Source organism: Doryrhamphus excisus, linkage group LG15 (assembly GCF_037039965.1).
Source record: "Doryrhamphus excisus strain RoL-2023G ecotype Guam linkage group LG15, RoL_Dexc_Guam_v1.1, whole genome shotgun sequence".
In the NCBI taxonomy this organism is placed as follows: Eukaryota; Metazoa; Chordata; class Actinopteri; order Syngnathiformes; family Syngnathidae; genus Doryrhamphus; species Doryrhamphus excisus.
This window is the reverse complement of record NC_136371.1, coordinates 10,272,734-10,290,959: the sequence shown is the minus strand read 5'-3', so window position 1 is coordinate 10,290,959 and position 18,226 is coordinate 10,272,734. Positions and strand designations below refer to the sequence as shown.

The 18,226-nt window shown below is 46.1% G+C and overlaps 4 protein-coding genes and 1 long non-coding RNA gene across 6 annotated transcripts in view; 2 read left to right on the top strand and 3 right to left on the bottom strand.

Moving 5' to 3' along the window:
• Positions 1-1,142, bottom strand: part of LOC144901798 (uncharacterized) — a 39,839-nt gene extending 38,697 nt beyond the window's left edge. Inside the window, exon 1 of the long non-coding RNA XR_013629901.1 lies at positions 1,038-1,142. This is a non-coding gene — a long non-coding RNA (uncharacterized LOC144901798). The remainder of the gene's footprint in view (positions 1-1,037) is intronic.
• hemk2 (HemK methyltransferase 2, ETF1 glutamine and histone H4 lysine) lies at positions 77-1,578 on the top strand. Its single transcript, XM_058052520.2, has 6 exons — positions 77-389; positions 479-565; positions 632-722; positions 799-882; positions 965-1,106; positions 1,285-1,578. The coding sequence occupies exons 1-6, from the start codon at positions 253-255 to the stop codon at positions 1,398-1,400; spliced, it is 657 nt and encodes a 218-aa protein (XP_057908503.2). The 5' UTR covers positions 77-252; the 3' UTR covers positions 1,401-1,578.
• Positions 1,445-11,371, bottom strand: gart (phosphoribosylglycinamide formyltransferase). Of its 2 annotated transcripts, none has more exons than XM_078796873.1 (23): positions 11,236-11,371; positions 10,956-11,035; positions 10,027-10,176; positions 9,233-9,328; positions 8,980-9,154; positions 8,793-8,904; positions 8,656-8,724; positions 8,458-8,583; positions 8,250-8,337; positions 7,932-8,186; positions 7,283-7,514; positions 6,973-7,067; positions 6,789-6,898; positions 6,461-6,659; positions 6,132-6,383; positions 5,904-6,056; positions 5,502-5,705; positions 5,150-5,287; positions 4,956-5,086; positions 4,745-4,886; positions 4,570-4,685; positions 3,830-4,498; positions 1,445-2,221 (listed from the first exon to the last, which is right to left on the bottom strand). In XM_078796873.1, exons 3-22 carry the CDS (start codon positions 10,169-10,171, stop codon positions 4,307-4,309), a joined length of 3,030 nt encoding a protein of 1,009 aa, XP_078652999.1. In that variant the 5' UTR covers positions 10,172-10,176; positions 10,956-11,035; positions 11,236-11,371; the 3' UTR covers positions 1,445-2,221; positions 3,830-4,306. The 2 variants fall into 2 exon arrangements, with proteins under 2 accessions (XP_078652999.1, XP_078652998.1); XM_078796872.1 differs by lacking the exon at positions 11,236-11,371 and having other exon boundaries at positions 1,447-2,221; positions 3,830-4,076; positions 4,308-4,498; positions 10,956-11,229.
• A 264-nt stretch (positions 11,372-11,635) lies between these two features.
• Positions 11,636-15,557, bottom strand: gpr180 (G protein-coupled receptor 180). Its single transcript, XM_058050800.2, has 10 exons — positions 15,204-15,557; positions 14,862-15,005; positions 14,686-14,780; positions 14,512-14,617; positions 14,242-14,422; positions 13,941-13,990; positions 13,703-13,860; positions 13,449-13,646; positions 13,304-13,381; positions 11,636-13,230 (listed from the first exon to the last, which is right to left on the bottom strand). Exons 1-10 carry the CDS (start codon positions 15,340-15,342, stop codon positions 13,075-13,077), a joined length of 1,305 nt encoding a protein of 434 aa, XP_057906783.2. The 5' UTR covers positions 15,343-15,557; the 3' UTR covers positions 11,636-13,074.
• Positions 15,324-18,213, top strand: tgds (TDP-glucose 4,6-dehydratase). The gene is made up of 12 exons (XM_058050801.2): positions 15,324-16,071; positions 16,148-16,214; positions 16,299-16,367; positions 16,493-16,583; positions 16,663-16,811; positions 16,891-16,989; positions 17,062-17,121; positions 17,215-17,258; positions 17,327-17,492; positions 17,574-17,629; positions 17,798-17,895; positions 17,968-18,213. The coding sequence occupies exons 1-12, from the start codon at positions 15,998-16,000 to the stop codon at positions 18,042-18,044; spliced, it is 1,050 nt and encodes a 349-aa protein (XP_057906784.2). The 5' UTR covers positions 15,324-15,997; the 3' UTR covers positions 18,045-18,213.
• The last annotated feature ends 13 nt before the right edge of the window (positions 18,214-18,226 follow it).

Sequence of the window (18,226 nt, the reverse complement as noted above, 5' to 3'; positions counted from 1 at the left end):
TGTCCACGAGGTGGCAGCAACCACTTTCCCAAGTTGGCGTATTGCAGACCAACGTCACTTACGTATGGACGTAAACGTGACGTACCAGGAAGTAAACAGGGACCCATTGACTATAGTAGGTGTCCACTGTGTTGCGTTTTAATATAAAAAATATAACTTGACACGTAGGGGGATATAAATTAGTGTAGCTGCTACAAACACTTACATGACTTATTTGATAAATGCAGCCAAGAGGGGAAGTGTGCGTTTAGCATGTCGGCTAGCTACCCCACACCTCTGTACGCTCACGCCGCAAGGGGAGACTTCCGTGATGTGTATGAGCCGTCGGAAGATTCCTTCCTGCTCATCGACTCTCTGGAGAAAGATGCAGCCAAGCTCCAGCAGATGAGGTGAGCCGCCCACCTCCATCCAAATGTGCCGGTTTGTATGTCCAGCTTTGCCACTCACTCCCACGCGGGTCTTCCTCTGCTGTCTGCAGGCCTTGTATCTGCGTGGAAGTGGGCAGCGGCTCCGGAGTGGTGTCCGCATTTCTTGCATCTGTGCTCGGACCTTCGTCGGTCTATTTGTGAGTGTATAACCGTCAACAATGTCTCCTGAGCCTCTTCCATGGTTCAACAGGTTTGTTTCTTAGTTGCACGGATGTGAATCGCACAGCGGCGCTATGCAGTGCAAAGACGGCGTCGTGCAACAACGTGACCATGGAGCTCGTCATCACAGACCTGGTCAGATTTTATATCACTTTTTACTCATCAATTTGACCTCTTTGATTCACTTTCTAACATTTACTCGTTGCTTTAGGTGGAGTGTTTCCTGCCCCGGTTAAGTGGACAAGTGGATGTGCTGCTGTTCAACCCCCCATATGTGGTCACACCATCCAGTGAGGTGGCTTTACATCTCAGTTCTTAAAACTGACATGTTTGAGGGGTCACTGACGTTTTTTGTTTGTCTGAAAAATATTTTTAAGGTGGGAAGCACAGGTATAGAAGCTGCCTGGGCGGGTGGGAGGCAAGGCCGTGAGGTGATTGACAGGTTCCTACCTGTTGTGTCCCAGTTGCTGTCCAGTCGAGGGCTGTTCTACTTGGTCACCATAGCAGAGAATGATCCAGGTGGGTTTGCTTTGGATGTTTTCTGTCATGGTTATCCTCTATCCTCGGACTGTGAGAGGAAGTTTAAGTACTTGGTAGAGAAAAAAACAAACCAATGTTGTTGTCCGCCAGGATGCTGACACACTGGACCTAACTATCCATCTAATTTCATATCACCTGTTGGTCATTCTCATTCCAGAGGAGATTATCCAGGTACTGAGTGGGCATGGTCTGCACGGAAACCCACACCTGTCAACCAGAGCTGGAAACGAAAGACTGACAGTCCTGTGCTTCCGCAGGAGTCAGCAAACGTGAACTTTGAGTATGTCAAAATGGGGAGCACATTTCTGCAAATATTGGATTGTATCTTTTAATGGGACAACATTAGAGAAATGACACTTTGATACAATGTGAAGTAGTCATTGCTATTCTTTTTTTTTTTTTTTAATAAAATTATCTTTCTACATCTGTGTTATCCATCATGAGGGGGCACAAACCTCAGACTGAAGACTGAAATGTCAAATCAGTGAGGGAACAAATGCAATCTAGTACCGTAATAAAAAAAAAAATGAAGTTAAGTTTAATGAGAGACAAGAGAAGGGGACAAAAAACAACAAATTGCAACATCCTCTTATTATAACCATGCACGTGAAATTACAAAAAAAAAATCCATGTTAGAAAATAAAATGTGAATTACGATCAGGCTGGGCGGCAAGGCGGTCGAGTGGTTAGCGCGCAGACCTCACAGCTAGGAGACCAGGGTTCAATTCCTCCCTCAGGCATCTCTGTGTGCATGTTCTCCCCGTGCATGCGTGGGTTTTCTCCGGGTACTCCGGTTTCCTCCCACATACCAAAAACATGCTAGGTTAATTGGCGACTCCAAATTGTCCATAGGTATGAATGTGAGTGTGAATGTTTGTTTGTCTATATGTGCCCTGTGATTGGCTGGCGACCAGTCCAGGGTGTACCCCGCCTCTCGCCCGAAGACAGCTGGGATAGGCTCCAGCACCCCCGTGACCCTCGTGAGGAAAAAGCGGTAGAAAATGAATGAATGAAAGAACGATCAGGCTGTAATTTGCACATATTCAGTGATGTGGAAAAGTGTTAGCTGATTTCTAATTTTTGTGCTTGTCACACTTACAGTGAAGAAAATAAGTATTTGAACACCCTGCTATTTTGCTATTTCTCCCACTTAGAAATCATGGAGGGGTCTGAAATTTTCATCGTAGGTGCATGTCCACTGTGAGAGAGATAAACTAAAAAGAAAAATCCAGAAATCACAATGCATGATTTTTTAACAATTTATTTGTGTGATACAGCTGCTAATAAGTATTTGAACACCTGAGAAAATGAATGTTAATATTTGGTACAGTAGCCTTTGTTTGCTATTACAGAGGTCAAACGTTTCCTGTAGTTTTTCACCAGGTTTGCACACACTGCAGGAGGGATCTTGGCCCACTCCTCCACACAGATCTTCTCTAGATCAGTCAGGTTTCTGGGCTGTCGCTGAGAAACACGGAGTTTGAGCTCCCTCCAAAGATTTTCGATTGGGTTCAGGTCTGGAGACTGGCTGGGCCATGCTAGAACCTTGATATGCTTCTTACGGAGCCACTCCTTGGTTTTCCTGGCTGTGTGCTTCGGGTCGTTGTCGTGTTGGAAGACCCAGCCACGACCCATCTTCAATGCTCTGACAGAGGGAAGGAGGTTGTTCCCCAAAATCTCACAATACACGGCCCCAGTCATCCTCTCTTTAATGCAGTGCACTCGTCCTGTCCCATGTGCAGAAAAACACCCCCAAAGCATGATGCTACCACCCCCATGCTTCACAGTAGGGATGGTGTTCTTCGGATTGTACTCTTCATTCTTCTTCCTCCAAACACGCTTATTGGAATTATGACCAAAAAGTTCTATTTTGGTCTCATCTGACCATAAAACTTTCTCCCATGACTCCTCTGTATCATCCAAATGGTCATATGCAAACTTAAGACGGGCCTTGACATGTGCTGGTTTAAGCAGGGGAACCTTTCGTGCCATGCATGATTTCACATCATGACGTCTTAGTGTATTACCTACAGTAACCTTGGAAACGGTGGTCCCAGCTCTTTTCAGGTCATTGACCAAGTCCTGTCGTGTAGTTCTGGGCTGATTCCTCACCTTTCTTAGAATCATTGAGACCCCACGAGGTGATATCTTGCATGGGGCTCCACTCCGATTGAGATTGACCGTCATGTTTAGCTTCTTCCATTTTCTAATGATAGCTCCAACAGTGGACCTTTTTTCACCAAGCTGCTTGGTAATTGCTCCGTAGCCCTTTCCAGCCTTGTGGAGGTGTACAATTTTGTCTCTGGTGTCTTTGGACAGCTCTTTGGTCTTCGCCATGTTACAAGTTAAAGTCTTACTGATTGTATGGGGTGGACAGGTGTCTTTATGCAGCTAACGACCTCAAACAGGTGCATCTGATTCAGGATGATACATGGAGTGCAGGTGGACTTCTAATGGGCAGACTAACAGGTCTTTCAGGGTCAGAATTCTAGATGATACACAGGTGTTCAAATACTTATTTGCAGCTGTATCACACAAATAAATTGTTAAAAAATCATGCATTGTGATTTCTGGATTTTTCTTTTTAGTTTATCTCTCTCACAGTGGACATGCACCTACGATGAAAATTTCAGACCCCTCCATGATTTCTAAGTGGGAGAAATAGCAAAATAGCAGGGTGTTCAAATACTTATTTTCTTCACTGTACATGTTATTTGGAAGGTGTTTATCCCATTAGATAATGGTGTTAAAGTAACATCGTATTTCAGAAAAAGAACATACAACAGTAAAATATGGTGGTGGTGTGATGGACTGGGACTTATTTGCTGCTTTCGGACCTGGAAGACTTGCTGTGATGAATGGAAGCATGAATTCTGCTGTCCACCAAAAAATCCTGAAGGAGAATGTCCAACTATCTGTTGGTGACCTCCAGCTGAATGGACTTGGGTTCTGCAGAATGCACGTGAATACATATACACGCATGTGTACTTTGTATAAGCAATAGAATCATTTAGAAATGAGAGCATGTGCAGCTCCAATTGGCACACACACGACCAACAATGAAACATTTGTAGAAGATACAGCTTGGTTTACTGTGCATAAAATGCATTCATCCAAACAATAGGAATGTTGCTTCAGTGTGACACTACTCATTGACTTGTCTGTGCGAGTGCAAATTACTAATGTTGTGGCCTCCAGATGACACGTCCGTCCTCGCTCAGCTGCACCGCTCCACTGGCCACCAGCTCCATCGCTGCAGGGAAGGCTCTGTGCTCTGCCTCTTTGATTCTGTCGCACAGACTTTCTTCGGTGTCACTGCTCAGCACTGGTACCGCCTCCTGCGCAATGATGGCCCCCGCGTCTACCTCCTCCTGACAGACAAACAAGCCCATTCAGCTTGGCTTTCATAGGCGCTGTTCAGGTAACAATATGGCAGACTTACAGCAACAAAGTGGACTGTGCAGCCGCTGACCCGCACCCCAGCCTGGAGAGCTTGCTTTTGGGCATTCACACCCTTAAATGAGGGCAACAAGGACGGATGGATGTTCAAGAGTTTACCTAAAATGAGATGAGAATGTTAGAATTGTGATTAATAGTGACACAGTATTTCAGCTCACCATTCCATTTCTTGACAAAAACTGCTGTGAGGATCCGCATGAACCCAGCCAGACACACCAGCTCCACCCCAAATTCTTCAAGAACGCGGTCGATGGTGCCGTCAAATTCTGCTCGGCTCCCGTAGAGCTTGTGATCCACCACCTAGATTGATGCGCAAGAAAAATATCAACCTCTGTGATCAATCTCCGCTACAAACTTTCTCTTGAGCACCCGTGTCTGGATGCCAGCCAGTGCTGCTCTTTTCAGGCCCTGAACGCCAGGTTTGTTGGAGATGACCACCACAATCTCTGCGCAGCTGGATGGACGCTTGGCCTGCTCAATCAGCGCTTGCAGGTTGGTACCTGGTGGAGAACTTGTCATCTACAGGGCTTGATGAAACAAATCCATGGAATACGAAAACAAACCTGTGCCTGATATCAGAACGCCGACTTTGGTCCTCTTGTGTGGCGTGCTGGTGTCACCGAGGCAACAGGTTTCCTTGGAGGCTGGACCACCATTGAGAAGGCTGTGTTTGAGGTTGTGGACCGCAACAGACTCAGTACCTGCAGCAGCAGAGCCCCCTTATCAAAATGAGGGATGCAGTTTTTTTCTAGTCAATTCAGCATTAGAACATTCGTTGCCTTACAACTTTAGTCGTTGAAAATTGCATACAATCTTTACAATCTAGCTGTTATTGTTGTCAATCCTGATGAGCCAATATCTCTGATTCCAATATCAGCAGATATTATCTGACATCCAGATGACTGGTGGACTCACCAGGCTGCTTGTGAGCGAGCGTGCCCACAATCCAGGCCTCCTCCTGGGCCTGCAGCTGCCGCAAGACCCTCTGTGCTTCCATCGGGGCAACCACCAGCACTGCACCCAGGCCACAGTTAAAGGTACGGGTCATTTCATCCTCGCTCAGGCCGCCCTCTTTCTGGAGCCAGGAAAACACCGGAGGGATGCTCCAACGAGACGCATCTGCAGAAAGCATGCGTGGACACCATAAAGTATAACATTCCAAAACAGGGGTGTGTAAAAAAAATTCCACCAAGGGTCACATACTGAAAGAAAAAAAGCATAATATGTGAATTCTCTAATATTAAAGAAACAAAAAATTTGATTGACATACAGTAGGTTTCTAGACGTGACATGTAGACAGAAGATGTAGGGCTTCACCTAGATCAACTGCTAGCTCCTGGGGCAAAACTCTCGGAATGTTTTCCAAAAGTCCTCCACCGGTGATGTGAGCATAGGCTTTTACCGCACCACTGCGCAAGATTGGAAGGAGGAGACGACTGTAGATCTTCGTTGGTGTCAGCAAAACCTCGCCTGCAGACCATTATGACAGTAAGGCAGACATCCTGCTAGCATCTTCATGCATTTACAAATTGGATCCAAACTTACCAACAGTTTGTCCTGGGTGGCCGAAGGGTGCCGGGGAGCTGTAGCTTAGATTTGACTGTTCCAGGACCTTACGGACCAGGCTGAAGCCGTTGCTATGGATACCAGAGGATGCCACTCCAATCAACAGGTCTCCCTCAGTGATGTCCGCCAGCCTAGGCAGCACGGCGCAACGTTCTACTGCTCCCACACAGAACCCGGCTAGATCATATTCTCCCGGGCCGTAGACTCCAGGCATTTCCGCCGTCTCGCCACCTGGATGTCCACATAGGTTGATGGTTGAATATGGCCGCCGGCATTACAGAACCACTAAGGGCTGCTTCTCCACTTACCCAGCAGAGCACAGCCAGCAAGCTCACACGCTTTGGCAATACCAGAGACTACCGTGGCGGCCACATTCACATCCAGGCTTCCGCAGGAGAAGTAATCAAGGAAGAAAAGCGGCTCTGCTCCCTGAGCCAGAACATCGTTCACGCACATGGCGACGAGGTCTTGACCCAAGCTGCCGTGCTGCCTGCAAGCCTGGGCAATCTGCGTAAAACCAAAAGGTTTTTATTCACCATTCATCCATTTTTATAGCGCTTCTCCTTGAACCCGTCCCAATTGACTATAGGTGGGAAGCAGCTTCCTTTTTTATTAACCATCGGAGTAACGAATGACCTTCAGTTTGGTCCCAACGCCATCTGTTCCGGATACCAGAATCGGGTCAATGAATCCTGCAGCTTTCAGGTCAAAAAGTCCAGCGAAGCCTCCCAGCTCTGCATTACATCCTGGAAAAACAAACATGTACTGTATGCTCATAGTTTCTGCATAGTTAACACCAGCTTTAAATGTAAGGAGTTACCTGGGCGGGAAGTGGCCCTGGCCAGAGGCTTGATAATATCCACCAGTTTGTTGCCTGCAGCGATGTCCACACCACTGTCCTTATAGGTCAGGCCTCTGTCAGGGACAGGGTCAGATCACTGCATGTTGACTTCAGAAATACAACACACCTCTGACATAAGATATGTCACTTTCAGTGCAAGATGCAATCACACAGATATTCATGGGTAAAGAAAAGACAACAAAGACACAGGAAATCTCCACTGTTTATTTATGAAAAATGTCAGTGACAATTCAGAAAATGGAATGTGTTGCGCCACATTCAAACACACCTGCGTTGCTTCAGGTGGGCAATGGCGCGGTGACCAATGTCGCGGCGGTAAACAGCACCCGGGAAACCCACGGCTGCCACTCCTTGATTGGCTGCCTGCAGTGCCGCCTCCAGAGAAGGCCTGACGGCGGTGACTGTCAGGACGCGCCCGCCGCTGGACACCACTTGTCCGTCCTTCAGTCCTGTCCCCGCATGGAACACCTGAATGCCCATGTCCTCCACCTGGGACAGACCTGAGGAGAAGGGTGGTAGATTGGAGTCAGTGAGGGGTCACTATGAAACCAGGGTGTCCCAACTTTTTCCACCGAGGTCCCCATACTGAAAAATGAAATATTTAACTTTACCCTATTAAAATTACAATATTTTCCCTCATATTACCAGTTTATTCTAGTAAAATTGTGCCTTTTTTTCTCTTAAAATTTTAACTTTAGTCTTGCCTCTCGCCCAAAGACAGCTGGGATAGGCTCCAGCACCCCCCGTGGCCCTTGTGAGGAAAAAGCGGTAGAAAATGAATGAAAGAAAAATTACAGCTGTTTTTTTTTCCAACCACTTCATCATTCTTGTAATGATGGCTTTATTCCCATTATGTTTTGGTAACATCCCTTTTCACACAACCTAAAAGCTACATTTCATTGTTTTGTTTTACTTACCCGTGATGGCCATTCCTTTGCTGTAGGCGCCTGGGTAGCCGCCACTTGCCATCACTACGGTCACAGCGGATTTGTCCTGATGCCACTCGGGGGCGCTAGATGCCAGCTTGCCATTCATCGTGTTCAAGATGATCTCATACAGGTCACTCTTCAGCAAGGGCAGCAGGACCTGGCACTCTGGGTCCCCGAAGCGACAATTGAACTCCAGAACTTTAGGTCCCTCCTGGGTTAACATCAGCCCGGCATACAGCACACCTGAGAGTCACACATCACAATATTGAGTGCAGCCCACAAAAAGTGAATCATTTATTCACTCACCAACATAAGGAGCTCCCTCTTGCTTCATCCCATCCACAGTCTTCTGAAGCACAGATTCTCTGATCTGCACCAGCAGCTCATCACTCACCTGCACCACATAAAGAGGAAGCAGCAGAACCATTTCATCTCATTAGTTTTTACAGCTCTCATATCTATGTGCTGGTGTGAGATTTTCTTTAAACACGAACAAGAAAAGAAGAAAAACTACCTGAGGGGTGGGGCAGTAGGCTCCCATGCCTCCTGTGTTTGGACCCTGATCGCCATCTTGCAGCCGTTTGTGATCCTGCGCCGGAGGCATCGACGACACAAAGGAGCCATCGCTGAAGCACAGACACTGCAACAGATGCATAGGTTGAACCAGTCCAGGCTCTTCCAGCTCTAACACATGAACGTGCAAAGGACTCACCGATACTTCCTCGCCTTCTAAAAGCTCCTCCACCACCACCGTGTCGCCTGCAGAACCAAATGCTCGGTCCTGTGAAGCGAAGGTAAAAAATTCACAATTCACAACAATTCAGCTCCTCACATACAAGTGCAACCCACCTTCATGATGTCCATCACAGCCCGACAGGCCTCCTCCTGGTCTTGTGCCACTATAACTCCTTTACCCGCTGCCAAGCCACTGGCCTTCACAACCAACGCTGGGAAGTCAGCGCTGACAGCCCAAATACAGAGATTATCAAACCTTCCGATAACTCAAATTGGGTAAGTGAGGTGCTATCGTACTGACGTGCGGATGTAGTTGCAAGCCTCCTCCGCGTCCGTGAAGGAGCTATAGCGGGCTGTGGGGATGCCGTGACGTTCCATGAAGGCCTTGGAGAAGCTCTTACTGGCCTCTAACTGAGCTGCTTTGGCAGACGGGCCAAAACACGGCACTCCTGCTGCCGTCAGGTCGTCCACCATACCTGCCAGAGAGCGGAAAGGTGATGAAGAGGTTGATGGTAACTAAACAAAAAAGGTTTGAGCAGACATGGTGAACTTACCAGCTGCCAGCGGAACCTCTGGCCCGACCACCACTAGCCCCACATGGTGGTCCTTACAGAACTGAGCCAATATAGCGTGGTTACTCACAGATACCTCTGTGGCAAGGAGGACAGCTTGATCACTTCAGGACATGGCCACTTACATTTCGTGCATGGAGTGGTACACATCACCATTATAGTCCTTTCAAATCAGACAAGTGCAGTATTTCCATGTATTTAAGTCCATTAAAAACTTAATTGTGGTCCTTAAACACCCAAATCCCCTGAGAACGAGTTTCAGCACAACCGGCGGATTAATACACACTGTACGGTGCAGTGATGCTGCGGATGGACACTAGTGCGTGTCTCATTTGCAGATACACAGAGTGGATAATATCACTCATTGTGTTTTCCAAGCATAAGGTGAGCATGTGGCAAGGAAAAGAAATGCCAAATGAACCTCATCCGAGGGAGGTGAAACAACCACCGATATCGGCCGCTCTTCTGGTCTTAACGAGGGATGCTCCGATCAGGGTTTTATGCTGCAGATTCTGATACCGATCATGTTTGTTTTGGTGTTCTCTGAGGGAAAACACTGAAGTGGTGCATTTTCTTCTAAAATAGGCTTACTGTTGGCTCTAGCGCCCCCTGTTTCTTTGGCATGCACTTGACAGGTTTCACACGTGTCAGTCTACAGAGTGGGGGGAATGTGTCTTGTGTCAAATTCCTGTGTGTGTTCGGCCTCTACAAGCACACACACACACACACACACACACACACACACACACACACACTGTCATACTTTCTGTATTTACCCGAGTTGCTGATCTTGCCGCACTTTGCCGTCCCTGCGTTTCCGGGAGCCACCAGGACTTGCTGAATGAGTGGCGACTGGGCCAACTTCCAGGCCAGAGCATGCTCTCGCCCGCCGCCACCAACCACCAGCACTCTTTCAGCCATGGCACCTAGGAATAAATGACCCCAGCGTGACCTTTCAAATTCAATTTTGTCTAATTGCTCAAGCTGGGGCCTGTAAGAAAAGGTCGGACGCGCTGACCTTTTCAGACAACTGCAGTGTTATATTATCTTGTATTGCCATACTTACACGGGTCCAAACAGGCAGGGCGAAAACAGAAACCACACAGAGACGCTCATCTATGGATGCCTTTAAAAATAGTATATTGGGTAGGATGTGCTAATGTTTTACAACGTTGAGGTGATTATTTCGGCTTGAAGAGAACGCAAACGACACAATGAGAAGCAGCACCAACTGACAAGCCTCGTGACGTTTGTTTGCCAGCATGTGATCTCATCAGTGGAACGCTCTGATTAGACTGATGCAATTTGCCTCTATTCACCACAATTCCTGACCGAAGTGACACTACACTCTTTATCTTAAAGTCAAACAGCATGGAGTCAGAGTTCAGGCCAGGGCACATCCCACTTATCGGATGGGGGGTGAGATGAAGCATTGATCACTAAGTGATGAATGCTGATTGAAAACACAGTATAGAAGCTTGATTGCATGGAGAAGTGATAACCCAAAGCAAAAGAAAAGCGCGTGCACCATTTTCTAATGAACGTCAATTTAGTCTGCTGCATTACAAATGGACAATTGAGAATAGACTACAGAAGTGACAAAAAGCAAACGTATGGCTGTTTTTTCTCTAATGCCCTTAGAAGTAAGTGACTACAACTTTTAGTTTAGCTTACATAATACATTTAGCATCGTGGTCACACCAACCTGTGAGTTCTTGTGATGCGGGAATTAGTCGGAGCCCGGGTCAGGAGGCACGAGTGTCTTCTCTACTTTCAGCCTGCCGACTGACAGTGGACACACACAATCTGTGTTACACACACAAACGCGCGCGCACACACCACGTGGGTCCAGTATAACAAGGATGTGCTTATTAGTGCTAAATGCTAACATAAGTTGTAAAACGTTCATCAAAGTAAATCAAGAAGAACGGGAACCCATAATAGATGCTATCGCTAATTGTATCATCCATAAAGTTCCGTATTACCTTCTTACTGATACCTAAATGTTAGAAGAGATCTGTTCAACTTCCACGGGGTGTAACGGTATGATGCATTATGGGACTTGGAGTCTGGTAGCTGTTTGGCAGCTGTGCGACTCATGAACGAGGCGTTCAAAACTTTCACTTTTACTTAATGTTTTACTTATTCTGTACTCACGGGTACCCGTCTCTGAACTCGCTCACTTACTCACCCTTCATAACATTTAGTTCACAAAATGACTTTGTGCGCATGCGCTTTGTAGCGAGGGAACTCGAGAGAATCGAATGATGAATCACTTCATTTAATGACTCATAAGACCTCGCCTCAGTAAAAGGATTCGAGCTTTGCAATCTAATATATAAATATGTAAAAATCAACGAGTTACCTTAAAATATTTTTATTTCAGGTGACATATTTCCACAGGAGCATAAAACACCATCAAGATCAGTAACACAAAAGATTTTTAAATGTACATAAACCCAACACGCTTTAACAGAAACATTGTGTCATAAATGAGGTGGAGATATATTTTTCATGCACTTGCAACTGTAAATAAATCGTTTAGAAAGTCTGAGGTTAATGACCTTCATCAGCCAATGAAGACTCAAAAAAACAGGTCTATGCAACAAATATGACATATATCACCAGCTAATAAATTCACATTTTAATTGGCTCTTACTCAAAATGGCTTCCCAACAGCCATTCATCCCACATCAATTTGATGTTCAGACCCACTGCCTCTCCCTGTAAATCCATTAAGTAATCTCTCTCTCTCTCGTACAGGAACAGCACCTATCACGCAATTTTTCAAGAAAGGTTTCATCTTCAAGAGGTCTTATACCCTGAGGCTGGGGCAGGATTTCAGGACATGTCCCTCCAAGACATGGGTGGATGTTGTATGATAGAAGTACTCCATTGTCCAAGAGGTAAACAACTTATGTCTCCATGTTTTCAGGTATCTTGCAATGAGGTCCGTATCCACTGTCGTGATGTAGACTTTGAATAAAATGGGTTCCATGACAGAGCCCTGGGGTACCCATTTGGCAAGCATCTGGGACGACTACACTAACCATCACATCTTCAGAATGAAGCTGTGGTTGGCAAGGGCACTGGCAATGAAACTGGATTGTCTTCAAGAGCTTCAGAACCACGTCACCGTGTCTTTTCTCAAAGCCAGGTTGTTGGTTATCTTGATTACGATTCCAGTCTGTTCTTATGGGAGTTGGAGTCAACAGCTGGATAGATTCTGGCCAGAAGGAGCCTCTCAAGAATCTTGTACAGCACTCAGATGAGACCTATTGGCCTAATAGCTTTTCAGCTCCTCTCCTGGCTGACTTGGCTTCGGCAATGCTACCACGGTTGACCTTCCCCCAATCTTGATGTTCAGTAAAGTTTGAGATGCCAGTTCACGAGGTGGGAATGATCTGGACAGGAGTCCAATCAGTCCATCCCAGAGCAAAGTGGTTTCCTGTTTGACAGGTCTACCTGCTAAAAACGGACATTCATCTATAGTTGGAGTTTGCCACAATCCAAAGTGTATGTGGTTGTCTGCGTATTAACCTTAACCTTCATACACATACGTATATAAATATATATGAAAACACATATAGCTAGACATTTCCTTGAAACTGACGTTTCAGTCCTTCCCTTTTCTGTTCTTATTGGTCCCTAATCATTTGCGCTCTTTCTCTGTGGTTCTGTATTTGGTTGTCTGGTGTCACAATAGGCAGGCTGTTCCAGAACCAGCAAATGTTGTGCGTTCCCAGCAGTGGGACGCCTGCTGTCTTGTCGGCTTCTAGTTGAGCTTGCGTACCAGTGAGGAGCACCCAAGCCAGAGCATATGTTCAGTAACGCCCCCTCTGGTTGCTCCTGGACATTGTGAGGGGCAGCGACACAGAGGACAGTGAGGAGACTTCCCAGTAGAGAGAACGGGACAGGAACAGCTGGTAGAGGATCACCATAGAGATGGACTGACACAGAATGACCCCAATGGTGACCACCTATATAAAATACAAAGCAGAATGTTGGAGGACAATCATTACCAAACACAAGTATGCTACAATGCTGGCCAACCTTGTCCCTTTGGTGCTCATTGAAGATGGCAGACGTGAGAACAAGGACAGGATGACAGAGGAACCACAGGAAGCATCCCTGCGAAGAAACCATACGTGTTGAAGCTGTGTGGAACTATCTTTTGGTGAATTTGGCCGGTCCTAACCTTGGCAAAGCTGAGGTAGAAGTCTCTTTTCAGGGTGCTCCTTTCAGTGGAGATGATCTGGTAAAGGACAGAGGCCAGCAGGAGGGCTAACGTCACCCGCAGTGCCATGAGGAGTATGCCCGCCAGATTCTGACGGCTGTGGTAGCTGTGGTGTTCACTCTCCGATGCAGAGAACTGCTCCCAGAGCAGCAGCACACCCTGAAAGTAACAGGTGTGAGCATCTCACACAGACACGTGCACAAAAAGGAGCGTACCTGCGTTACCACTCCACCGACCGCAACAGCCGTGGACGCTGGCGACTGTTCCCACTGCAAAGGTCGTGACTGAGGTTTCCGACCTCGACTCAGTGTCCAGCTCACACACAGACTCAATAACGTGTACAGCATAGAAACCTGAGCCACCATATCCCAAACTGTATGGGGACAACAAGTTCAAACAGTCCTTTGATGTGTCTTTACAAATGGGCGTGCAATCATTTATGAAGTTACATACATTCAGCCAGGCTGCCCATCAGTGGAATACCGATGCCGTCTCTGGAATACCTGCAGAGCACAAAAGTAAATGTGTGGAGTTGTTGGTCCTTTTCAATTAACGTAAATAATAATATTAAAGATAGAGTAATTTCCGGTGCATAAAACACACCGCACTCAGGATCTCATTACTAAATATAACAGTCTGACTCACAGTTATTTTCCTAAAAATGCTAAAATCATTCCACAGCAACTTAATACTCAAAAAGTAGCTTAAAAATAAATACAATACGAGTACCAATACGAGCTAAGTTAAGTCTTACCTGGCCATGTGAATGTAGTTGCAGAAGGTGGAACATCCCTGCAAGACCAAAGCAGCGGTCAACACCTTCAGGACTGTGTGCATGGGGCCACCTTTCCTCAGAGCCTGGTACAGAGGCTTAATGTAGATACAAGAAGCCACAAAGTATGCCAGCAGCAGGAGGAAGTAAAAAGTGTGGAGACCTAAACGAGAAACCCCGGTGTAGACGTTTCAAACACGCTCTATTATTCTTGCAATTCAGCAACTTGAGTGTACAATCAGGATGTCTGACCTGCCTCTTCTGCACTGAAGTGCTCCAGAGGGTTTCCAGCAGAATCAGAATTCAGCAGCAGGACAGTAAACCTGAGATCGCCATGAGAGGGAATCGCTGTAGCCTCCTGGACAAAGATCATAAAAAGATGTGAAAATGACTCGTACTTTAACTGCACGTCATCGGTCTTATTACCTGACATGTGTATCGGTCTGCATAAAGAGCCTTCCACACTGTCGGGGATGACTGAAAAGGGATGGTCTGGTTGTGTTCTTCTTGACTGATAGATACTGAAGCAAGGGGAGGAAAAACACAGTGCACATTATCCAGCATGCATCGACCGTATTATGAACTGCTGCAAACTTTCTTACTGGTGAACTGGGCTCTAGTGAGTATTTCATAGCAGCTCAGGTTGTCCCAGTCCTGATCCACAATTGGATACAGCAGCAGTCTGGACTCCTTCTCTGCAGCTAAGGAAGGGTTGTCCACCTGACAGATCACCAAACCTGCATCGCCTGACAGGGGAAATATTTCAATTTGCATTACACCCTCTTTTCCAACAGCTTAACACCAATGATAATGGTGTGTTAAGCTGTTGGAAAAAAGAGGCTCTAACACAAAAACTATCATTGCCGGATCGTATTTTTAAAAGACAGTGACGGTAATGGCAGTTATGTTAATGACTTCAATTAAAAAATACGGAACTACATTACCTCGATACATAAATTTTGTGATGAATTGGCCTTTATGCAGTCTCGCGACTTCGCTCTTAAAAAGTCCCGTCACAGTTTTCCCCAAAGCATGCGAAGCGAGGAGTGCTGCCGCTATTACAGCGGTCAATAAATATAACATTTTAAACAGACGAATCCTGGCGTTTTAAGCAGATGAACGTTAGCTCATCACTTCAATGAGCCACGAAACCAGGCGACATCACTACTCCGTAAAGTTACACACTTTCAGACCGAGGTAATGCGGAAGTCGAAAGATTATAACCTTAAATTTTTTTTTGTTTCAATTGAGGATTTCGCGACAACATGAAAGTGGCAGTGATTTGATATCAAAGCAAAATGTTTAGACACGAACATGGTATAAACGGCCTAAGAAGTAACAGTAAACCTTGCTGGCGGCGTTAAACGTTTATTTTGAAACGCAATTTGGGAAACGACGTTGTTTCCAGGCTACATTAGCGAACTTTGTTTTGTTACTTTGCCCAATAGGCAAAGTGGATTGCTTGATTGATTTAGAATCCATACAATCCCAAAACCTGACGTCATCGCTACCATTTTTTAGCCAATCAGATTTATAAAGGCGGGCCTATGTTCATGACAGCGTTCCGCCTATTTTCAACGTGTCAACACTACCGTAAACAATCGGCTACTGTCGCACCGACCTTGAGACGTTTACTGTGCTGTACCAACATCTCAACAGCAACAACGGGGCTGGACCAGGAAGTTTAAAGTAAAACCAACATCTAAGACAATGCAAACGTCCTTATTCATACATACGTATGAATGAACGGTGCTGCGGTAGACAGATGGACTTCAACAGAACTGTTTTGGTGACTGGAGGATCGGGTTTCATGTGAGTTCACCTCATAGCATCTTCTGAATGATAACACAATGTAATTACATAGCTGCACGTTTTTCTCTCCTAACAGTGGTTCCCACCTTGTTTGTTCATTGGTCCAAAGGCACCCTGATTGGAGAATTATTAACTTTGATAATGTAAGATTTCATAATAGAATAAACACACGGGTAGAATTGTTTCTGAAATTGCTTCAAGAGTTTTGAAACACTAACCTCTTGCAGTTGGATTACTGCTGCAGCCCCAGGAGTCTGGAGAGCATTGAAAACAGAGCCAACTACACTTTCATCAAGGTAATGCCTTGCTTGAATCCAGGGGCCCCAGGAAAAACAATCACATGAGGTCCCTGTGGGCAGCGATGGTGACTACATGTCGAGGATTTTTTGTAAATAGTGGAAATGTTCTATTTGTGTGACAGGGAGATGTGTGCAACTCCCAGCAGGTGAACCCCATCTTCAACACAGAAAATATTGACGTCATCTTTCACTTGGCCGCCAAAACACACGTTGGTGAGCGTCACAGAGCCTTGATTCCACATTCCGTTGATACCCACAACAATGCTGTGTAACGGTCATATTTTTCCCCCAGACTCGTCCTTCCAATGCCCGTCTGACTTCCAGCACGTGAACTTCGATGGAACCAGAGTTGTGCTGGCTGCAGCCCATCATGCCCACCACCGGCCTCAGTGCTTCATCTACGCCAGCACGGATGAAGTATACGGACCCAGTCTGGATGAGGTCTGGTGGATTTAAGGCTTTTTGGGGTTGAGGGATTATTAGCTGAGCATGGGCTGACTCACTGGTTCATGTTTTCTAGGTGTTTGATGAGGACAGTCCAGTGAGGCCTTCCAACCCGTATTCTGCCACAAAGGCGGCTGCAGAGTTCCTGGTCCGATCCTACTGGGACAAATATAAGGTGCACAGAAGAGGTAGCCTCTATGTTAAGTATAAAAGCCTTTTCTTCATCCAGTTTGTTTGCTCTATTCAGTTTCCTGTCATCATCACCAGGAGCAACAACATCTATGGGCCACATCAATACATTGAGAAGGTAATTTGTGATTGAAGAGACCATTACTCACTTGATGGAGACATCCAGTGTTGTGTATTTTCTTGTGTATCATGTCTTTTTTTCTACTTCCAGGTCATTCCCCGGTTCCTCACCCTTTTGCACATGAACAAGAAATGGTAGGCGTTTATTTTCAAAAGCTGTCTTGGCCATATTGTTTGATGCACTTGTTTCCTCCCGGCTGCAGCACCATTCAAGGAACCCTACCTAAATCCCGCCACTTCTTGTTTGTTGGCGATGCAGTTAATGCCTTCCTGCTGCTTCTGGAGAAAGGAACGGTGGGAGAAATTTACAATGTGGGGGCAAACTGTGAGATTGCCATCGTGCAACTGGCCAAGGAACTTGTAAAGATGGTGAGTTGACATGAACGCCACACAGCCGGTGACTAACATCAATAACATACAATACAACCATCTCTGTGTGTTTTTTTTAAGGTGAAGAATGTGCCAGATGCTGAGCTGAACGACTGGCTTGAGTTTGTGCCAGACAGGTGAGGGTGGATTTTCATCATTTTTGTCTTTGCACTATGATTGTAGTTAGTGCTCATTTCACCGTGGGACAAGCTCACTGCACATTCTGCACATTCATCCGAGTTTGAGAACCCTGATCGTAAAAGCACATTCACTAACGCATCAAGTTACTGTCCAATTCTCTGCAGGCCGAAGGTGGACCTGCGCTACCCCATCAGATGTGAGAAGCTGCAGCAGCTAGGTTGGAGAGCCAAAGTGTCCTGGTCTGATGGTATCAGGCAAACTGGTATACACACACACACACACACGCTAGCACACAAGAGTCATTAATACCCGTCTGTATGGTGTGTGGTTTTAGTGAAATGGTACCAGGACCACCAGGACTTCTGGTCAGACTCAACGGAGGGTCGCAACAGCGTTTTTAAACAAGCGTGATACAGACAAGCTTGACTTGCAAGAGGACATTTTCAACTTAGAACGGAATGTTTCTTCTGCATCTCTTTCTGGCTGATCTCAGGTTTACAGTGGACCAAACAGCAAGGGGGCGGAGCCTCACTTGCCCAAACCAGTGTGACAAACATAAATGCACTTTAACTGCTGCTCAGGGGATTGTGGTC